At 36.9% G+C, this 19026-nt stretch overlaps 1 protein-coding gene across 3 annotated transcripts in view; it reads left to right on the top strand.

The window, feature by feature from the left end:
* The first annotated feature begins 742 nt into the window (after positions 1–742).
* Positions 743–19026, top strand: part of GLRA2 (glycine receptor alpha 2) — a 185950-nt gene continuing 167666 nt past the window's right edge. For 2 of the 3 annotated variants that reach the window (XM_044234454.1, XM_044234453.1), the window contains exons 1-2: positions 768–1370; positions 3541–3674. In XM_044234454.1, the coding sequence (XP_044090389.1) occupies positions 1303–1370; positions 3541–3674 (202 nt within the window). In that variant the 5' untranslated portion in view covers positions 768–1302. The other variant, XM_044234455.1, reaches the window with a different exon arrangement.

Below are 19026 nucleotides of genomic sequence, written 5' to 3'. Positions count from 1 at the left end.
TTCTTTTCTGTTTCTTACGTGAAACCCTACTCTAACCTTTATTCAGGGCAAAAAAAGATTGCTACTGCCCCCTGCTGGCCTGTTTTATTTTTCCTCCTCTACAAATTGAATAGGATGCCCAAGGATTTTGAGCCGCGGAAGAAAGCTCAGCGGAAGGGACTTTCCTTAGTAGAGAGGTAGAGATCCTTTGGGAACAGGCGGCTAAAATCAAACGAAAACACTCAAGGGGCGAAGAAGGCATAAAGGGCTTCTAAATTAAATTATTGATCTTCAAGAGCCTTTTTCTGCACACGGACTTGTCTATACCAAGGGAATGTCCCCTTCTCTGCAACACAGGGCTCCTCTTTTGCCTTTAGGTTCCACTGACAAGGAGTGAATTACCCACTCCCCTATTATAATTTCGGTACTCTGGATTCTGTTTTCTGCTTCCCCCAATTCCCCTTTCCCACTTCTTGACCGTATTCCCTTTTCTGCTTCAAACTCCCGTCCCGCCCACCTACCAACAGACTCTCATTTCTAGGGGTCAGACCCTAATCTCCTTCACCCTCCCTGTCTACCTGTCTGTTCTCTCCTGACTGTCATCGCATCCCCCTTTAGCACCCTTCCCCTGAAGAGAAAGCCACTCTTTGCCTTTAAACATCAGGCTTGTCCCCTCTTGAACGCCTCTCCCCGACCCCCGCCCCAAGCGACTGAAAAAGGAAACATGCGCACTTCAGAGCTAGGAGCTGTCCGAGTGCTGAAATTTATAGGCTGGGTAAGATCACGTCTCCCGTCTTTCTGTAGCTCTCATTCCAGCACAGGATCTCAGCAATTTTGCCCTCTTCCCCCGTGCCCACTCTAGCGCGCAGAGTCCTTTCTTCTCTCTCATTTACAACTTCTTTTAAAAAGAGAACATTATCTAGAGAAAAGGGATTTGCTAAACAGAAAGGACATAAAACAAAAGCCACAGCAACCCGACTTGCAGCATGGCATTGTCACCAGCCCCCTTTGCATGGTGATGCGATTAAGGTAGCGGCATTTTTATTATTCAGGAAAAGCAGCTGGGGAATCCATCAGTTCTAAGGCTTTGTCTTTCCTCGGTTAACTGATGGTCCTGAGCCCCGGTTTGACCTGACCATGATGCCTAGGACTGGCACTTTTTGTTTTTTCTCAGCAAACTGTACAAACCCAAATCTCTTTTTGATTTTCAAGGAAACTAGATTCCTGCCAGATTTCGAATCTGGACAATAAATAGATACTTTGTCCTAGCTTCTTTCTGGAATCATTTCGGAGATATTTTCCACAAGCATCACAGAAACAGGAATGAACCGGCAGCTAGTGAACATTTTGACAGCCTTGTTTGCATTTTTCTTAGAGACAAACCACTTCAGGTAGGTGAAACGACTTTGCATGCTGATATTTTCCCCCATGAAAACTGTTTGAGAGAGAACGTGTCATACATTTTTATCTATTTTTCTATGCCCTGGACCATATTATTTTAATTTTAAAGAGGAGAGCTATATTTCTTTTGTTCTTTTAAAAGGCGTAATTATGGTGGGAGGGTGGTAAATTTTCAAAGGCAAGTTTTACGATCCATAACCCCACTCTATGCATTTCAACACATTTTCACAGGCAATGTAATATTAAGGAAGTCTAATGAGTTGCATGCTCTTTACATTTCTATATAATGATGATTTTTTTTTTGCTTTCAAATTCCTCTGAAAGTCATTTAAAATGGTTATTGGATGCAATGCTTCTCATATGGTGGAAGTGATTGGATTAATTTACAAGGAGCATGCTCATTTTATAGAAAATATAAAAGAACCCTAATTCTTAGTCAACTTGAAACTTCTATTGTATTTCGGCAACTAATGCATACTATGAGCACTACAATTCAGGAAATTTCTTGAAACATCAAAAATATTTAAAATCTCATTTTACCACTATGTTCCATTGCTCAGTATATTTGGAAACTGAATGCCTACCAAAATTTAATTAATATGACATGTTTGTATTTATCTTTGCATGAGAAATGGACTGTGCATAATTAAAATAAGTGGCAAATCATTATTTGCATGTGTGTATTTTCTACCTAGTTTATAAGTTGTCAAATCAGTTTATACTTCAAATTATCAGATGATTACCAGTAAGTGAAATAGCCATCCTAATGGCAGAGGTTCTAAGATAGCATAGAGCAGGAGATGTTCATACCACAAAGTGTAGGACTCTTCATTTAATTTTCACTAGATTTTATGGTATTTTTTTTACAGAACCAAGAGAAATGGGACATATAGCTAATGTTACGAGTACTGGGAAAACCCACTATGTTCCTTTCAGGCTCACACCTACTATGATTAAGAAAAACCATAGGCTGGGTTTCATTAGAAGCATCATCACCATCATCATCATCATCATCATCACCTTCATTACCACCACCACCACCACCACCATCATAATTAAATAATACTTGATTAATCAGATGAATCTGCATATGGGAATGTGAGTATTTTTAGATGACTGCATCAATTTTTAACTCCTACCAAATGTTTAAATCCTCTGCACTTAATACTTTGCATTTAATACTACTTTGAAAAACTGGCAAAAATGTGGTGTTTTCTCAGTGACAGAATTAACAAGATTATTTGTTAAACTATTAAAAATAAAGCTTGTCAAATATTATGCCTTAAGGAAGAAATAGACATTCAGTCAACCACTATGTATTGTGAAAGAATTCATTTCCCTACAAACCAAATAGGCTCTTTTTATAAGCCCTTTAAGGAAAATGAAAATATGAGAAATTTTCCAATCACATTTAGTGTTTGTGATAATGCAGAAGAGAAAACGATTTAGAAGTTCTTTTTCATGACTACTTTACTGGAGAGTGAACAATTTAAATGCTAATATATAAATAACATCTGATAAAATAATAGAAGTACAGACACACTTATTGTTGACCTATTTTAGAATGAAGTTAAATTTCCAAGTGAAGCCTTTCTTTTAGACAATGCATTGAAAATTATTAATAGTTGATAGCTGGAATAGAATCTAGCAGGTGAGAAAATAAGCAATGGAATAATTAGTTCACTGTTCACTTTGTTCTGCCCATCTTATTATATATTTCCAATAAAAAGTAGAGGATTTATATTAAGGGCTAAAATGCTGGAAGAATTGTTTGAGAGTCATGGGGGAATGATTTTAAGACAATCACATTTTAGAAATTATCATCTTCATTTCTCTGATGAGTCTAGAAAGAAACAGCTTTAACTATATGTCCATAAAATCTACAAAATAAGCTATGCGTGTAGTATCATCTTAAACATCTTTATGGCTATAGTTTGGACATCTGGGAGATATGACTCAGGATTTCTAACTCTCATCATTTAAAGTTAACTTTAGAGAATGTACAAATTCTGAAGTTGACCAAAGAGTTTTTAATTTTCTTTTTCTTCTTACTAACATAACACATATATTAACAAAACATGATGTCAAACATTCTGTGAGCCTTAGCTCTCGGGCATCGAGAATGAAATTGTTGCTAAAAAAAGTTGATGATGTGTTTAGGACGGCTTTCTGCAAAGACCATGACTCCAGGTCTGGAAAACAACCTTCGCAGACCCTATCACCTTCAGATTTCTTGGACAAATTAATGGGAAGGACATCAGGATACGATGCAAGAATCAGGCCAAATTTTAAAGGTAGGCTCCAATTAAATTTATGTTAAGCCTATAGGAAATCTAGGTGTTTGAATAAACTGAAATAACTTTTAAGGGCTTTTTATCATAAAATAATGTAGTATTCATTTCATTTGGCATTCTTTTGAGATAGCCAATTTAATAGTTTAAATTTTATATATTGTTTGCCTCTTTTGAAAACTTTTCTCATTAGTATTCTATTCCACAAAGAAAACTAATGTCAGAGATTATTGCTACATTCCCTTTTTTGATCCTAAGTGGGAGTATGACTGGAAATGACTCCAAGAGTAAATGATGGATTTGACTTATATGTGTGTCTACCAGGAATCATTCAAGATTCAATAATTATTCAAAATCTTTGGTTTCCGTTTTGAATACCTACTCCCAAAGTGATGCTTGAATCTCAATATAAAACATGCCATTTTACACACTTTCAGGCCTCTCTCATTTCTCAACATTGTGGCAAGAGGCTCTAATTGAATACATCAGAAAGTTTTGGTTTTCTTTTGTTTAAACATTTTAATAGTTTATTTGAAATTGTTTATCTAAAATTAACAAATACAGAATTGTAAAGTACACATGTCAAAGATGGTGGATACTTTCTTTGTTCAATTGGAAGCAAACCAAAAAGTTTGATATTTTTGTTTATTTAATGTTATAAAAATGTGACTAATCATCTGTAAAAATTATTTTTTATCTATTTGATTTATTTTTATACTAAATAAGAGCCAATTATTAATGAATGAATTATTTTTGATGTTTTAATTTCTAAATACATATTTTAAACAATTGCATTTTATCTTGTAATTTAACATAATGCATTGTGGAGTGCTTATAATATTTTACAAAAGAAGAATCTTATAATAGTCTAGATATTATGTTGTAATTCCATTGCTTTGGTTTTGCTTATTAGTGACTTAATTGGATTGCTTTCTTTGAGTTTTGATTAATTTTTACTATTGGCAAATATGAGCATGAAAATTAAATTCTAGATTCATTTCAGCTTTAAATGCTACAACTCTGAATATACCCAGCTAAGGGCACATTTTATAAAGAGTTATGTCATAATTTTGACAAAACAAGTATTTCTGATTTATAGAGTATTTCCAAAGGAAACAGAACTAAATTCAAAGCTTGATATTCCTAAAAACAATTTTCATGCTTATCCCATTTCATACTAATTTTGTAGTCATTGCTTTGGAAGTCAATATTTGAAATAAAATCCTATGAGCAACATCTTGAGAATGAGCTTTCAATGGGACCACTCATTCTTACATTTATTCACTTAGTCATTCAATAACTTCTGAGTCTGAACTACATGGGAAGTCAACTACTGCATGCATTGAAAAGTTGAGAGATGAAACAGGTTTGGGTGCTACCGTCAAAAATTTTAGTGGGGAGGGTGGATGTTACATGAATATTTATAAAGTAATATATATTATGACACAGAAATAGTTAAGTAGTTAATAGTTAAGTAACATGAGAAAGTACAGATAAAATGCTACAGGATTCCAACAAATGAAGAGATGATTTCCTGTTAAGCTAATCATGGAAGGTTTCATAGAGAAGGCCCAGAGATGGAAAATCATTTCAAATTTATGTGGATCTTGTTTAATAGCAGCTATTATTCATTATTTTCTAGAAGTCACTTTCAAAAGTGAAGAAAAATGCAGAGTAATAAACAAACACCCATGTTGTCATTTGCTATTTTAAATGACCACATAGAATGAGCAATCAGTTTCACAGAGCTTTTTTTCTCATTCTTCTGGGGATGTCACCCTTTGGAAACAAAGGGTTTCATGATTGTAAAGGATAAATAAATGGAGAGATTATCAAGTATAGGAAAGCATGGCCATGTTTTTGAGATTCTTCCACTGCTTAAAGACCTGAGCACAGGATGTTTTAAAGACTTATAAAAGGGAAATGGGGTAGATATCCTTTAAGATTCGGGTAGATATCCTTTAAGATTCGAACATTAATGGATTTCACTGAGTTTTGTCTCCCACTCCCTTTAACTCTCCACCTCAGTGGACCCTGATCCTCTTTCATAAATTTTGTTTACATGAACCATTTATAGAAGATTAATTACATAACAGCTCCCACAATTCTCTTTATTCAGGGAATCTTGGCTCTTCCTGGATATTAAACATTCCCCATTATTTTAGAGTAAAATAATTCTCACTCCTTCGTATTCCCATTGAAACTTCATATGTCTAATATGGTTCTTTTGCATATTTATGTTTTATCAACCCACCCCACACTGCATCTGAGAGGGGAGGGTTGTATACAGAGTTATATATAGAGAGAGTTATATATATGCACACACAGACAAACACAAATATGCACACATACATAATATAGGTAAAAGAAGTCATCTTTTCTCTGGAATGAGGATATAAGGACCAAGAAAGAGAGGAAAATGTAGATCACTTATGAAGATTAGTACGACCAATTAGTTGTAGCAGATATTGAGGGTAGGAACTTTTGAGGAACCAACCAGTGGTCACAGTGACTAGCAAAGATGTTCTTAGTTGAGCTGAGGAGAAAGAAATAAAAGAGATCATAGGGAACTTGTAACAGTGAGGAGGCTAGGAAGAATACTATAGACTTATTGTAACTTACTATGGTTGATTAGCAATGTACCAATGAGAAATTTTATATAGTAGATAGAAATGAAGGATGATTAGGAAATGTGACTGTATCTAGACAGTGACAGGCATGCTGTAAATGCTAAAAACCAAATGGCTATGAAAACAATAAACATGATGATGATGATGATGATGATTTTGAAAACAACAATAATAGTAATTAATAGGAGGACAGAAGGGCAAGATTTGACCACAAAAATAAAAGCAAGAGTGAAATATGGGTGGTTGAGGTACAAGGAATGGCTTTTCTAGATGTCTTATTAAATATTAGTTCTTCTCTGTTTTCCTTGCTGTTGGCAAGGGAAAAGGAAATGCATACGCATAATTTTTCTTATTGGAAGGAATCTTTCCTGTATACTTTCAAGTCAGTAAAATATTTCATGTCTATTCCATATCCCTTATGGCCTCTGAAAGATGTCATAATGGGCATATACACAAGAAGGAAAATGGATGTAAGCTAGAAAAGGGGACCAGAAATGAATCAGACTTAGGCTCTGTAATTGAGAGCCATTCTTAGAAACTACAGGGAAAAAATAGGTTTTCTGATGTGCTGAAGCACAAGTGTATAAACAAAGTCATGAGTCAGATTTGCCAGTTGCATTCCATCTATAAGATCCATAGAGACCTGGGTCAGATCTTGTCAAAACACAAATTTTCAAAATCTTCAGTTCAGATGAAAACACAAGCTAAGTCCATTCACAATTACCTGGTTCTGAAACCATGGTAAATATCGATTCTATGTCAACAGAGGGGCCACTTTCCTCACTTGGGTGATTTGTCTCATTGTCAGTTGATTTATCATGATGTTACTCCATCATCGTATCAGATACTCCTTTGTCAGTGTTATTGCATCTTGAGAATGCCACTTTAAACATTAAGCTTTTAAGGAGGCCAAATGAAATGCTCAAACCTGGGCAAAATACATTAGTTCTGATTCTGTCTCTTTGAAACAAAGCCTTTATCTATTTTAATGAAATTTTCTTTGAAAATAAAATTAGTTATATCCTAAATTTCATCCCAATGTGAATAAATACGTTCCACTATAGCATTCATTTTGGAATAGGATCTGGAATGGATGATGCCAGGAGATAATTATTCACTCCACTTCTTTGTGCATGCCATGCACACTAATTTTTTTCTATGTCTGGAGACCTAAATTTGAAAGTGTGATGTGTGACATTAAAACCTACATTTGCATGCAATATGGTTTCCTTCATTTTCTAAAGAGTTATCAGCTCAAGAGGTGTTTCAGATACAAGTAGAAATAGGCCCACTTTCAAAAAACTAGAGGTTCAGGTTTCTTCCCTTGGAAATTCTATTTATTGTCTGTAGCCAAGTGGAGCTCAAGCTCAAATGTTGTGCTTGCCAATCCCTGTAGGGGGTGGCTTGAGCACAAATGTCCAGCAGGGACATTTGGAAAGGGTGATTCTCTCAGTTAGGGATAATGCAGCTCCAGCATGGTCATTTCTTTGATCACCCTGGTAGATGCGGGCATCAGATGTTACGAAGTTTTCTGAGAAAAAGAATAGAATGCTCACAAGTATCAGAAATATTTGACTTGAGTGCAGGAAGTTGCAGAAAGAGTGCAGCCATTTTAGAACAAGACAATAGGAGGTAAAAAGGAGAAAAGTATTATTGAAATGAAAGACTGAAGGTAACAAAGGGAAATTTACATATGACAGTTTTGTTCAGAAATGACGTTAATGAAGATTTTTGAACATCTGAAATCCATTGGCTGTGTCACAATCTAGCTTTTCTCTGATGTATGGACACCAACCAACACATTTGTATATACTAGGCTTCTACTATTGGCCTACAAGGTGCTTGTAGTATGAGGTGACATCAGGAAGGAGACGTCTATATTCTAATAGGCTCTGGCAAAGTAAATGTTTTCCAGTCCATGGTAAAAGAGTAATATAGTGGAAAGGGTCCTAGACTTGGATTCAGAAAACCCAAGTTCATGTTCACTTTGAGAAAAGATATCTTCACCTTTCCATGCCTTATGTTTTCTTCTACCTTTGCATTTGAGTTGTTCTGAGCATCAAATGAGATCATGCATCTGAATGATTTGTTTGTAACTATTAAGTTTATTGCAAATAATCTGAATTATCAGTCCCTATTACTAGCCCCTCATTTCTCTTTTGTAACCAGCACTGATGATATATTGTCAAAGCTAACCCTTTATGGTGGTTGGGGTCTTATAATTGCTTGATTGTTTTTATGGTATAAAAACAAATCAGAAAAGTTCAGTACCTTAGAATCCTATTGCAGTAATCAGAACATAGATGTCATGTGTCTCAGCTGGTTCTCCTTTTATTCGATTGGTAGGAAGATTTCCAAACTGAAAGAGCTATTTCATATTCTTAAATATGAAACAAAGAGGGAGCCATTTGTGAGAAGGAATTATCTTTATCCATTCAAATCCAATCCCTGATTATTTTCTTGGACTCATTTTAAAATGAAACAAGGAACAGAAAGAACCAATTTTACTTAGTCCTAGAAAGAAGGACCCTAAACTTAACTGAAGATGTATGACTGTCATTTCTTATATAATTTCTTGTCCAGTTATTACACTTGCAAGGGTCACTGCACAAGCATGCAGAATTGATTTTTTATTTTAGAGTATTTTGAAGAGAGCATTTGGTCTCTACAACATGGCAGGTTACGAGCAATAGAAATGGAAGCTTATAATTTAGTTTTTGAGAATGTATTGTTTTGCTCCTTGGTTGATTCTGGGTAACTTTAGATCCTTAATTTCATTAATGAAAGAGCTTAAACATTTTATCCTAATCTCAATAGTGCTTGCTTGTCCACCATGAAGGACAATTCTGTCCATTTTACTGATAATCAGAAACTTCATTAAAAAAAAAAAAGATAACAGCATTGATATTGGGATATCTTGATACTTAATGAGTGGACATTATAATGTGTCCTCTTAGGGTTATCAGCTTTAGAGTGTGAAAAAAAATCATTTGTTTGTTCTTGGTAGTGTTGTATTTTTTTTTTTTTTGGCGTGTTGGATATACATGTTTGGAATAGGGTCTTAAAAATGGAAATATAGTTGGATCAAGCCTCATAACAACAAGGTCTTTGGAAGCGTTCTGAGTTCTCTTTGGAGTTAACACCCGTGAGGCTGTCCTGACTGTGGCACACAGCATTTTCTCACTGACTTCTTTCTTGAGAGGGCTACTCTGGACACTTGTGACTGATTGCAGACATTTTTCGCCATGTGAAATGCACTAAAGGAAGGACCTTCACAAAAGGAATAGGTCTCTAAGTGATATTCTTAAGTGAACAGGACATTTAAAAATAAAGTCACTGGTTACCCTCTTAGAGTCTAGTCTGGCTAGCCAATCAAATGTGGTCATGGGGCAAGTACAAGAGAAAAGCTGGACACTGCCTTGGACTCATGCCCTGGCTTGTGTACCCACCATATCCTTATGAACGCGAGTATATCAAATGGTGTCTCTATTTTCTCAACACATTTATCCAAGAGGCCAAAATCCTGGATCAAGTCAAAATATGGAAAGGCAATGGGCAATTACCACGAATATGATTGCCTAAGTTTTCTTTTCTTTTCTTTTTTTAAAAAAGATTTTATTTATTTATTAGAGAGAGAGAAAAAGAGAGAGCACAAACAGGGGGAACAGGAGAGGGAGAAGCGGGTTTCCCACTGAGCAGGGAGTCCAACGCGGGACTCAGTCCCAGAACCCTGGGATCATTACCTGAGCTGAAGGCAGACACCAACAGACTGAGCCACCCAGGCACCCTCTAAGTTTGTTTTTGACTTCTTCTTTTTCTCTGGTGGGAGGGGGGGCATATTTTATTGAGGAAAAATAAGCTACATCTGCCCATGCATTTTCAAATCAACAGAATAAATCTGTGGCAAGGGAGCATCTATATGGGCACAAAAAAATTACACATAATGGTTTACATCTTTATATTGCAGTCTAAACACAATTCATTTGTTTGTTCCTCTTAAATAGTGAGTAATTACTATGTGCCAGGTGCCATGTTACTTGCTAAGTATACAGTGGTAAACAAAAATTCAAGCTTTTAAATGTCTGTTTTTACTTCACTAAAAACTGGAATAGGGGCACCTGGGTGGCTCAGTGGGTTAAAGCCTCTGCCTTCAGCTCAGGTCATAATCCCAGCGTCCTGGGATCAAGCCCCACATCAGGCTTTCTGCTCAGCAGGGAGCCTGCTTTCTCCTCTCTCTCTGCCTTCCTCTCTGCCTACTTGTGATCTGTCTGTCAAATAAATAAATAAAATCTTAAAAAAAAAACTGGAATATAATTTGTAAATTGAATTCTGTATCATCCGGGACCTCTGCAGGAAAGAAATGGCACACTTTAATGGGGTATGAGAGGGTTTGGAAAACCAATCCCCCAAAAGAGAGTTTAGTACTTCAAGACCTGAAGAGGCAAGGGAGGGAATGGTCACCAAAAAGTAGAGAATGTGGCTATATAGACAGACCACCTAATGAGACCTGTGGAGCAATGTAGTCAATCAGTGCTGTCCTAGCAGGGAGAAAGCTAGAGAATAAATATTTAGACCTCACTTTACTCCTGTATTTCATTTTCTTGTGGGAGTCTCATTGGCCAAATCCAATTAGAAGTCAGAGAGCAAGGGAGCTCAAAGGTGCAGACTCAAAACATCAGCTTCCCAAGGTGCAGAGAAGAACAGGAAAGAGAAGAGCGTGTCTCTGGACAGGAAATGGAAGATAACAACACGAAACCAACATAAGAGCAAAGACCTCCCTCAGTCTTCAGGTGGTGGACCAGACAGCTCCAAAAATGATAATCAGTTTAGTTAGTCTTCCTTTATCAGTCTTGGGAAAGAAGGGAAGTGAGAGAGGGGTATTGTTGGGATAAATTATCCCAATATTTACTGATACCTTCAAAGGCAGGGAAGAGAGACGAAGATAATGTAAGGTGATAGTTCCTTCTCCTAAACAGACATCTGAAAGAGGTGCAATCAATGGAATGGTATGTATGCATGTGTGTGTGTGTGTGTGAGAGAGAGAGAGAGAGAGAGAGAGAGAAAGAGAGAAAGCTTTCAGCAGAGTATATGAAAATAATGTAGTTTCCTGTCTATCTAATATTTGTCTACATTTGCTAATACTGTATTGGTGTACTTCCCCATGGCAATCCTCTCCAGGCTCCTTCTTTTTTTTTTTTTTTTTTAAAGATTTTATTTATTTATTTGACAGACAGAGATCACAAGTAGGCAGAGAGGCAGACAGAGAGAGAGGGGGAAGCAGGCTCCCCGCCGAGCAGAGAGCCCGATGCGGGGCTCGATCCCAGGACCCTGGGATCATGACCTGAGCCGAAGGCAGAGGCTTAACCCACTGAGCCACCCAGGTGCCCCTCCAGGCTCCTTCTGCTGGGTGTGTTGTGGGCTTAGATTTGAGCTCAAGACTTAATGCCAAGTCTCTTTGGGGCAGCATTTCTGAGACACATGCTTTCCCTCTGTGCTCTTCTGTTCTACACAGAGCTGTAGAGAGTCAGAGGAAGAAAAGATTTGGTGGAGGTTAGACGAGCATGAAGACCAGGAGCAGAGAAGTGGCCAAGCTGAAGGAACAGTTGCTTGTTTTGCACTCCTTGGTGGTTTGATTACTGCACCTAAAATACAGCTACTTATCATGGCAAGTCTGCCACTTTAGGAAGATCTCAGAACCACTTTGCCATGTAATTTTTCTTTTATTTTTAAAACCCAAGTGTATATAGAAGATAATATAATCTATCATTTTCTGATTTATTTACATTTAAATACTTCGAGATGTTGATTTCTAAGAACCACTTCATGTTTAAGAATGCAGTTGAGATTTCTTTTGCCAGGTTTTCTCTTAGTAAAAGCATTTTTTGGCCTCCTAAGTATATTCAGGAAACAAGGGGTCAATGTATTTAGCTTTGAACCTCAAAGTCTCTGAAAAGTGAATGATACACACATGTGGCAAACCACACTGTAACAACTCATTTAATAAATACAGTGTGAAATACTCACAGTGGAATTCTTTTTTTTTAAACAGATTTATGTTTATTATTGTAGATTTTTTTTCCAATTTATTTATTTTCAGAAAAACAGTATTCATTATTTTTTCACCCCACCCAGTGCTCCATGCAAGCCGTGCCCTCTATAATACCCACCACCTGGTACCCCAACCTCCCACCCCCCCGCCACTTCAAACCCCTCAGATTGTTTTTCAGAGTCCATAGTCTCTCATGGCTCACCTCCCCTTCCAATTTACCCAAAAGCACATACCCTCCCCATTGTCCATACCCCTACCCCCCTTCTCCCAACCCCCCTCCCCCCAGCAACCCACAGTTTGTTTTGTGAGATTAAGAGTCACTTATGGTTTTCACAGTGGAATTCTTATATTCTAACTTTTTCCTTTGCGTTTACTCTGGTTTTAGTACTTCAGTGTTGTATAGACTATGTGATGTCTTCCTCAAACAATGCTTTTCAGAACACCTGTTCCAGAGCCACCTGAGTCCTGGTAAAAAAGCACATACCTGGGCCCCCCACTGTCCCAGCCCTACCTCTCCAGAATTGCTGAATGATGGGTCTTAAAATATTCACTTGAACAAATTCATAACTCCTCACACCTTAAGCACTATAAGACCAGAATGAGAAAATTTTGCCCTTGTGTTTGAAGGATAATATCTTTCTTATAGTATTTTCCCCAAGATACTCTATGCCAGGGATTGCCTTACCAAATAAAGGGGGGTAAAATACCACAGGTTGAAAAAAAAAAGTAAACTGAGATTCATGAGGACTGGTTGTAATTCTAGTTTTGTCAGCTGTAACCTGGAGCACACCACCTAACCGTTCTAGGATTCATTTTTGTCACCTCCAAAAATAAAGGACTTGGGGCAAGATGTCTTTGTCACTTCCAACATTGATAGTCCCTGGTCTTTACATTCTAAATTAAAATTCTGTGGTATGTGCTTTTATAAATTATTAATTCACCCACAGAAGAGCTTGGATACATCCAATTTTCCTAGGGAATTGGTCTTTCCTCTGAGAAATATTAATTCTGTCCAGATTTTTTTTCAGTTGCTCATTTCTTATTTCAATTCCCAATATTTCAAGGATGATCATTATTCTATGGAAAGATTCTGGAAACTTACAAGGGGATTACTGAAGAAATAAGCCATTTACATTTTTGTCTTGCATTTAGTTTGGTGGTAGCAAATTCATGTACAGAGGCTGCTTCTGGGAAAAGCAGCTGCCATGTTTCTTTAGTTCAGCATCTGGCCAAAAATGTTTCTCAAAACACTAGTCCCACAAAATGTTCTCAGATAAAAGGTTTAAAATGGAAAAATGGATATTTTTAATAAATAAGAATGTGAAATTTTGCAGAACATCCTCTGAGAGAGTCCCAATATCCGCTAACATATTAAAAGTTTAGAGAAAACTTGCAGTAAATATACACAAATATTTTTAAAACATTTTTTTTACATAGGTGCTTATCCTATACTTTTTATTTGATCATGGATTTCTTAAATGAGTAATATTCTGGGGAACTGGGGTTTCATGGAATACCTTTTGGAAAATGTGGTCTTGGTAAAATCCATAAATCTAAATGATATTTTTTTTGCTCTGAAAATTGTTGATGATGATGGGAAACCTATTATGCTCTGCTGGAAAGATAATATCCATAAGAGTGAGTAGGCCTCTACATTTAGTAAATGTGGCTTTCATTTTGATACATGGTCAACATTAGCATTCTGCTGCCACAAGAGAATTACTCTACTGTTAAAATATTATTGCAGGCTATTTATCTCCTGCTTCATTTACATGAATAAATGAGCAAACAGAGGCATTTTGAAAAAAACAAACATCGAAGACAAAAGAAACTACATTAGTCAATACAGCAAAATACTTTGATCTGATAATCATCTGTTTTAGTCTTTATGATTCTTGAATGCTGAATGACCAATGCACATTTGAACAAGTGACTTTTAACCTTGTGGCGGGGGGGGGCAGTGGGAGGTTGGGGTACCAGGTGGTGGGTATTATAGAGGGCATGGATTGCATGGAGCACTGGGTGTGGTGAAAAAATAATGAATACTGTTTTTCTGAAAATAAATAAATTAATTTAATTTTAAAAAATAATAACAACCTTGAACTAAAGACATTTCTTCAGCAGGCTATGACAAAGTTTTATGCCTGTATGAGGGATTTCCTTTTGGATTGCCATCTTCTCTTTCAGGCATTTTTCCAAGATGGATAAATCTTATGGTTATATAATTTCCATCCAACTGTTTATTTAGAATTTTTTCCCATCACCTCCTTGAAATGAAATTTTTCAAATTTGAATCCATACTAAAAAAACCTCACATTTAAAAAATTGAAATTATGTAAGATTTATCTTAAATAACTTGTGTAGATTTACAATCAAGGTCTTTATTTTTTAGCAGTAAAATATATTCTATATTAGTCTTCTCAAAATTAATCATGTTTCATACTTACATATGTGAATTCCCAGGAAAAACTACTGAAAATTGTTTTCAATAAAGATGATGCGAGGGGCGCCTGGGTGGCTCAGTGGGTTAATCCTCTGCCTTCGGCTCAGGTCATGATCTCAGGGTCCTGGGATCGAGCCCCACATCGGGCTCTCTGCTCGGCGGGGGGCCTGCTTCCTCCTCTCTGCCTGTGTCTCTGCCTACTTGTGATCCCTGTCTGTCAAATAAATAAATAAAATCTTTAAAAAAAAAAAAAGATGATGCGAAAGAAATGTCTTTGAAATAATCACTAAATGTCTTGAAAAATTATATATATTTATATATTATATATAAAGGTATATATATTTATATATATTTATTTTAAATATATATTTTTATATATTGCATATATTACATATATTATATATGTATATATATAATATACATATATACAATATATACACATATATCTTTATTACTAGTTCTTCCCCCATGCTTTCTCTGAGAGTTTGTCAAATGCCCAAGTATGACTGTTTTCTTCTTGTTTCTTACTCCAAGACCTTAGGAGGATATAGAGAAAAAAGTAGGGGTTGGGAAGTATTAAAGCTGCCTTAGATTTAACCAATGGCTCCTGATCCATGTCATTTATTTCATACAGTAGATGAAGATACATTGATGATGGAGCCACTACACATTCTGTATGAGATTAGTACTTCATTTGAAACACTGCTTCAATGTATCCACAGTGAGGGCACTGGCATTGCTGACATTCCACTGTACAACCCACAGATAATGCCATACCAATTTTTAAGCTTTTCTGGTGAGTGAGGGTTGGCAGTCTTAGATATACAACACCTTGGAGACTAACTGAGTGAAGATTCATGAAGTTCTTCAGCCTACACAGTTTGCTTACTCTTAAATTTGGTTTCATATAGCCTGGGTGCCTGACTCAGATTCCTTGATTCCTTATTATCATTTGCTCCTGATGTCACTGCTGCTTCTCCATTTCCAGGAGGCAGACAGTTGCATTAGATATTATGAGACTGAGGAGAAGGTTTTGGTGAATCCTTAGTTACAGAAGTCAGGAAATATGAAGAAGAAGATAACATTTTCTCCAGTATTCTGAGATTTGCTTTCAAAATGAAGTATATAGTATCTTCCCCAAATAAAAAAATTTAAGAAGAGATCATGTCTCTTTGAAAGGAAATGTCACATAGGCCCAATGCCATTTCTTAGGAAAACTGGCACCAAAATGTCCATTTTTTTTTTCAGGAGGATTTTTGATAGATAAAATGCCACTCTGCTTCTTTTAAAATTTGAGATCATAGCTTGTTAGCAACAAAGCTGCTATACTATTCAGTATTTATTTTCTCTGGAATATTCCTATTTTGTTATCTAGAGTTAGTGACCACTCTGTGACCAGCGGCATACTCAACCTAATCCGTACCAAATTAATCCTATATTAGCAGGCCTATTTTTTCCAGCTCTCCAAAGATAGGAGGAATTACCCAAGTTTGGAATACATGTTCCTTTTATTTCCCCCCAAGTACCACCTACATTTCTAACATTCACATTTGTTTATTAGGCACATATGCCTCATTTAAGCTCATCCTTTATTCAAATCTTCTGAACAGATATTCCCACTTAAAACCCAACAGGTGGCTTCCTGTTCCATAGATCTCCTGATGCCAACCAAGTTTAAAAATGCTGGGCTTTCAGGAAAGTGTATGAATTTGTGACTTGGGGCAAATATCCTAAAGCCCATTTTAAAAAGGATTTCCTCAGCAAGAGAACACAGTTATTGCAAGGAAAAAAATTCCACATTTCTACTTGTGAGACAGACTCAGCGAACAGCATAATTACACGCACATTTTTTATTTCCTGCCTACTTTTGCAACCGGGTTTGCATAGGGCCCCTGGGTGAAGCATCTTCCATAGCACCCACTCACCCCAACTGAGTTCATTTAAGAGGTGTCAATGTACAGTTAACAGCAAAACAGCTTGGGTGAAGGAATCTTTGAGGAGCTTGGCAGAAGTGGATTGACACGTGAAGTTTCCATGATTGAGTTATGATTCCTCCACCATGGGACCTTTCTCATTCCTCTATACATTAAAAGAACATCATTATATAAGAATCTGGACCCAGGTGCTAACACTATGGGCCATAATAAACTGTGTATATGTAAAGTCTCAAATGAGTGGGTATCCCTCAGTGTCTAACTTTTTGTATAAATGTCAGAATAAATTATCTGCTTCAGCGAGAGCAACACAGTTGAGGGCACTAACAAAAAGTGCCCATCAGTGACATCGTGAAATATACCATATAAATTGCAAAATGACACCTTTGAAAAAAGTTATTTACTGCTGAGTAAAAGTTATTTACTGCTGTGGCAGGTGCAAAGAAGGCAAAGAAATAGAGAATGGATAATAAATAGATTCTAAAGGCAAGCTAAGATCAGAAATAAACTCCTATACTTTTTTTAGAAAATTCATAGTGCAGCTGCTCTGGGGTGCCTGATTGGCTATATCTTTATCTGAATGCACAGGAAAAGCAAGCTGAGCTGTCATCCAAGAGAGTGCAGAGCTCAAAATACTAGTATCCTCTATGTTCCAGGCCTCTCACGACTCTTGAAATTCTCCTGGGACTTATCACGTCCTTATACACCTGCACATGGCTTATAAAGATCTTCATGGTTAGATTTTTGACTACAACTATCTGAGGTTAGATTTCTGAGAAGCAGGGCTTCTGTGCAAGTAATTTATTAAGGATAAGTGAGCAAAAGAGACAGATAAGAGAGTGATAAAGTCAGAAAAGAATGGGGGAACCCCATATGGATGTGATCTCAGGCAAAGTCCAACAGAAGGTGGGGTCAACCTGATCCCCAGAGTTTCCGGGGAAACTCTTCAGTATAAGCTGCATCCCGGGGTTTTCCTGACCGAAGGCACAAGACCTGGCTTTTCATATTCCCCTCTGTCAGTTACTGAGTAAAGACTGCCCTCAGGGTGCATGCAGGTGGGTGGGGAGAGTAAATTTCCCAAATGCTTCTATCTCTTTTCATGTGGGCAAAGTGACCCCCGGTAGCCCTAGGACAGTCCTCTATGAAAGGCCACATGTTCTGGCTACTGGAAGCAAAAGCACACTGAGGTAAGAGGCACAAAATGATAAATGGAATCAAAGGAATCTGGGTGGAGAATCAATATTGTCCATGTCAACATGACCATTCCACATTTCCAGCCATGCCCTCCCACTCTGTTCCAGCCTCAGTGCTGTTGCTTGTTCCTCCAACCTTTTATCTGTGGTGCTCTGGACTTTCATTTACCTTCTCTGTGCCTGCCTTTCCAGCAGCCTAATGCCCACGCATCCTACAACCTCAGCATCCACACCATTTCTTCTAGAAAGCCTCTTTTCAACTACCTAACTCCAACCTGTCCTTCATGCTCAGTCTATAATCTTTATTGTGATTGGCGGCCTCCCAGTCTCTTTCCCTCCTAGACTGGTTCAAGGAGGCCAGAGATTGGGCTTATCTCATTCTCCACTGTACCTGCAATATCTGATAGTAGGTCAGACCAATAAACATTTATCAAATGAAGAGAAAAACTTATAATACCAATCTTTATTCATAGAATCTGTAATAAAACAAAGTTGGGTGTGAACCATTGAACTAAAATAATAAACTATTATCTGGTAAGAGTTGTGATTTTTTAAATGCATGAAGTTTTCCCCCATACATTATCTCATCTGACTCCTTATGCATTTCTCAGAATGGAAGATGGCTGGAATTTTGTTTACCATTTTTCTTATTTAGGGGGAAGGACAAAGTTATTTTGCTGCCAGACATGACATAGATCAACACTACCTTTCCAGATAGATAAAACCTAAGATGGAGTAGAATGTAGGTCATCACTTAAAGAATGAAGATAAAGACACTCAATCTGTAATATTCTGTTGAATGTATTTTTAAAGATTTATTATTTATTTGATGGGGGGAGGACAGAAAGAGAGAGAGAAAGTGCGCTCAGATTGAATTTATTTTTAACGTAACTGCCCCCCTTTCTATTTCAGGGTAAGTCTAATTTATCTTTGAAGACTCAGGTTTTTATGCATTTCCTGTCTTTACAGGAGCTTAATAAATGTTTAATGTTGAGTTAGTGGATTCACTCACATATAGATACATATCAAGCATTCTTTGTGCATTTGTCACTGTGCTAGGCACCGAACAGAGGAGAATTAAAAGGAGAATTTTTAATTTACCAGCA

This window comes from Neovison vison, chromosome X (genome assembly GCF_020171115.1).
Source record: "Neovison vison isolate M4711 chromosome X, ASM_NN_V1, whole genome shotgun sequence".
Classification (NCBI taxonomy): Eukaryota; Metazoa; Chordata; class Mammalia; order Carnivora; family Mustelidae; genus Neogale; species Neogale vison.
Note: the sequence above shows the minus strand (reverse complement) of the source record. Positions and strands in the feature narration are given on the sequence as shown.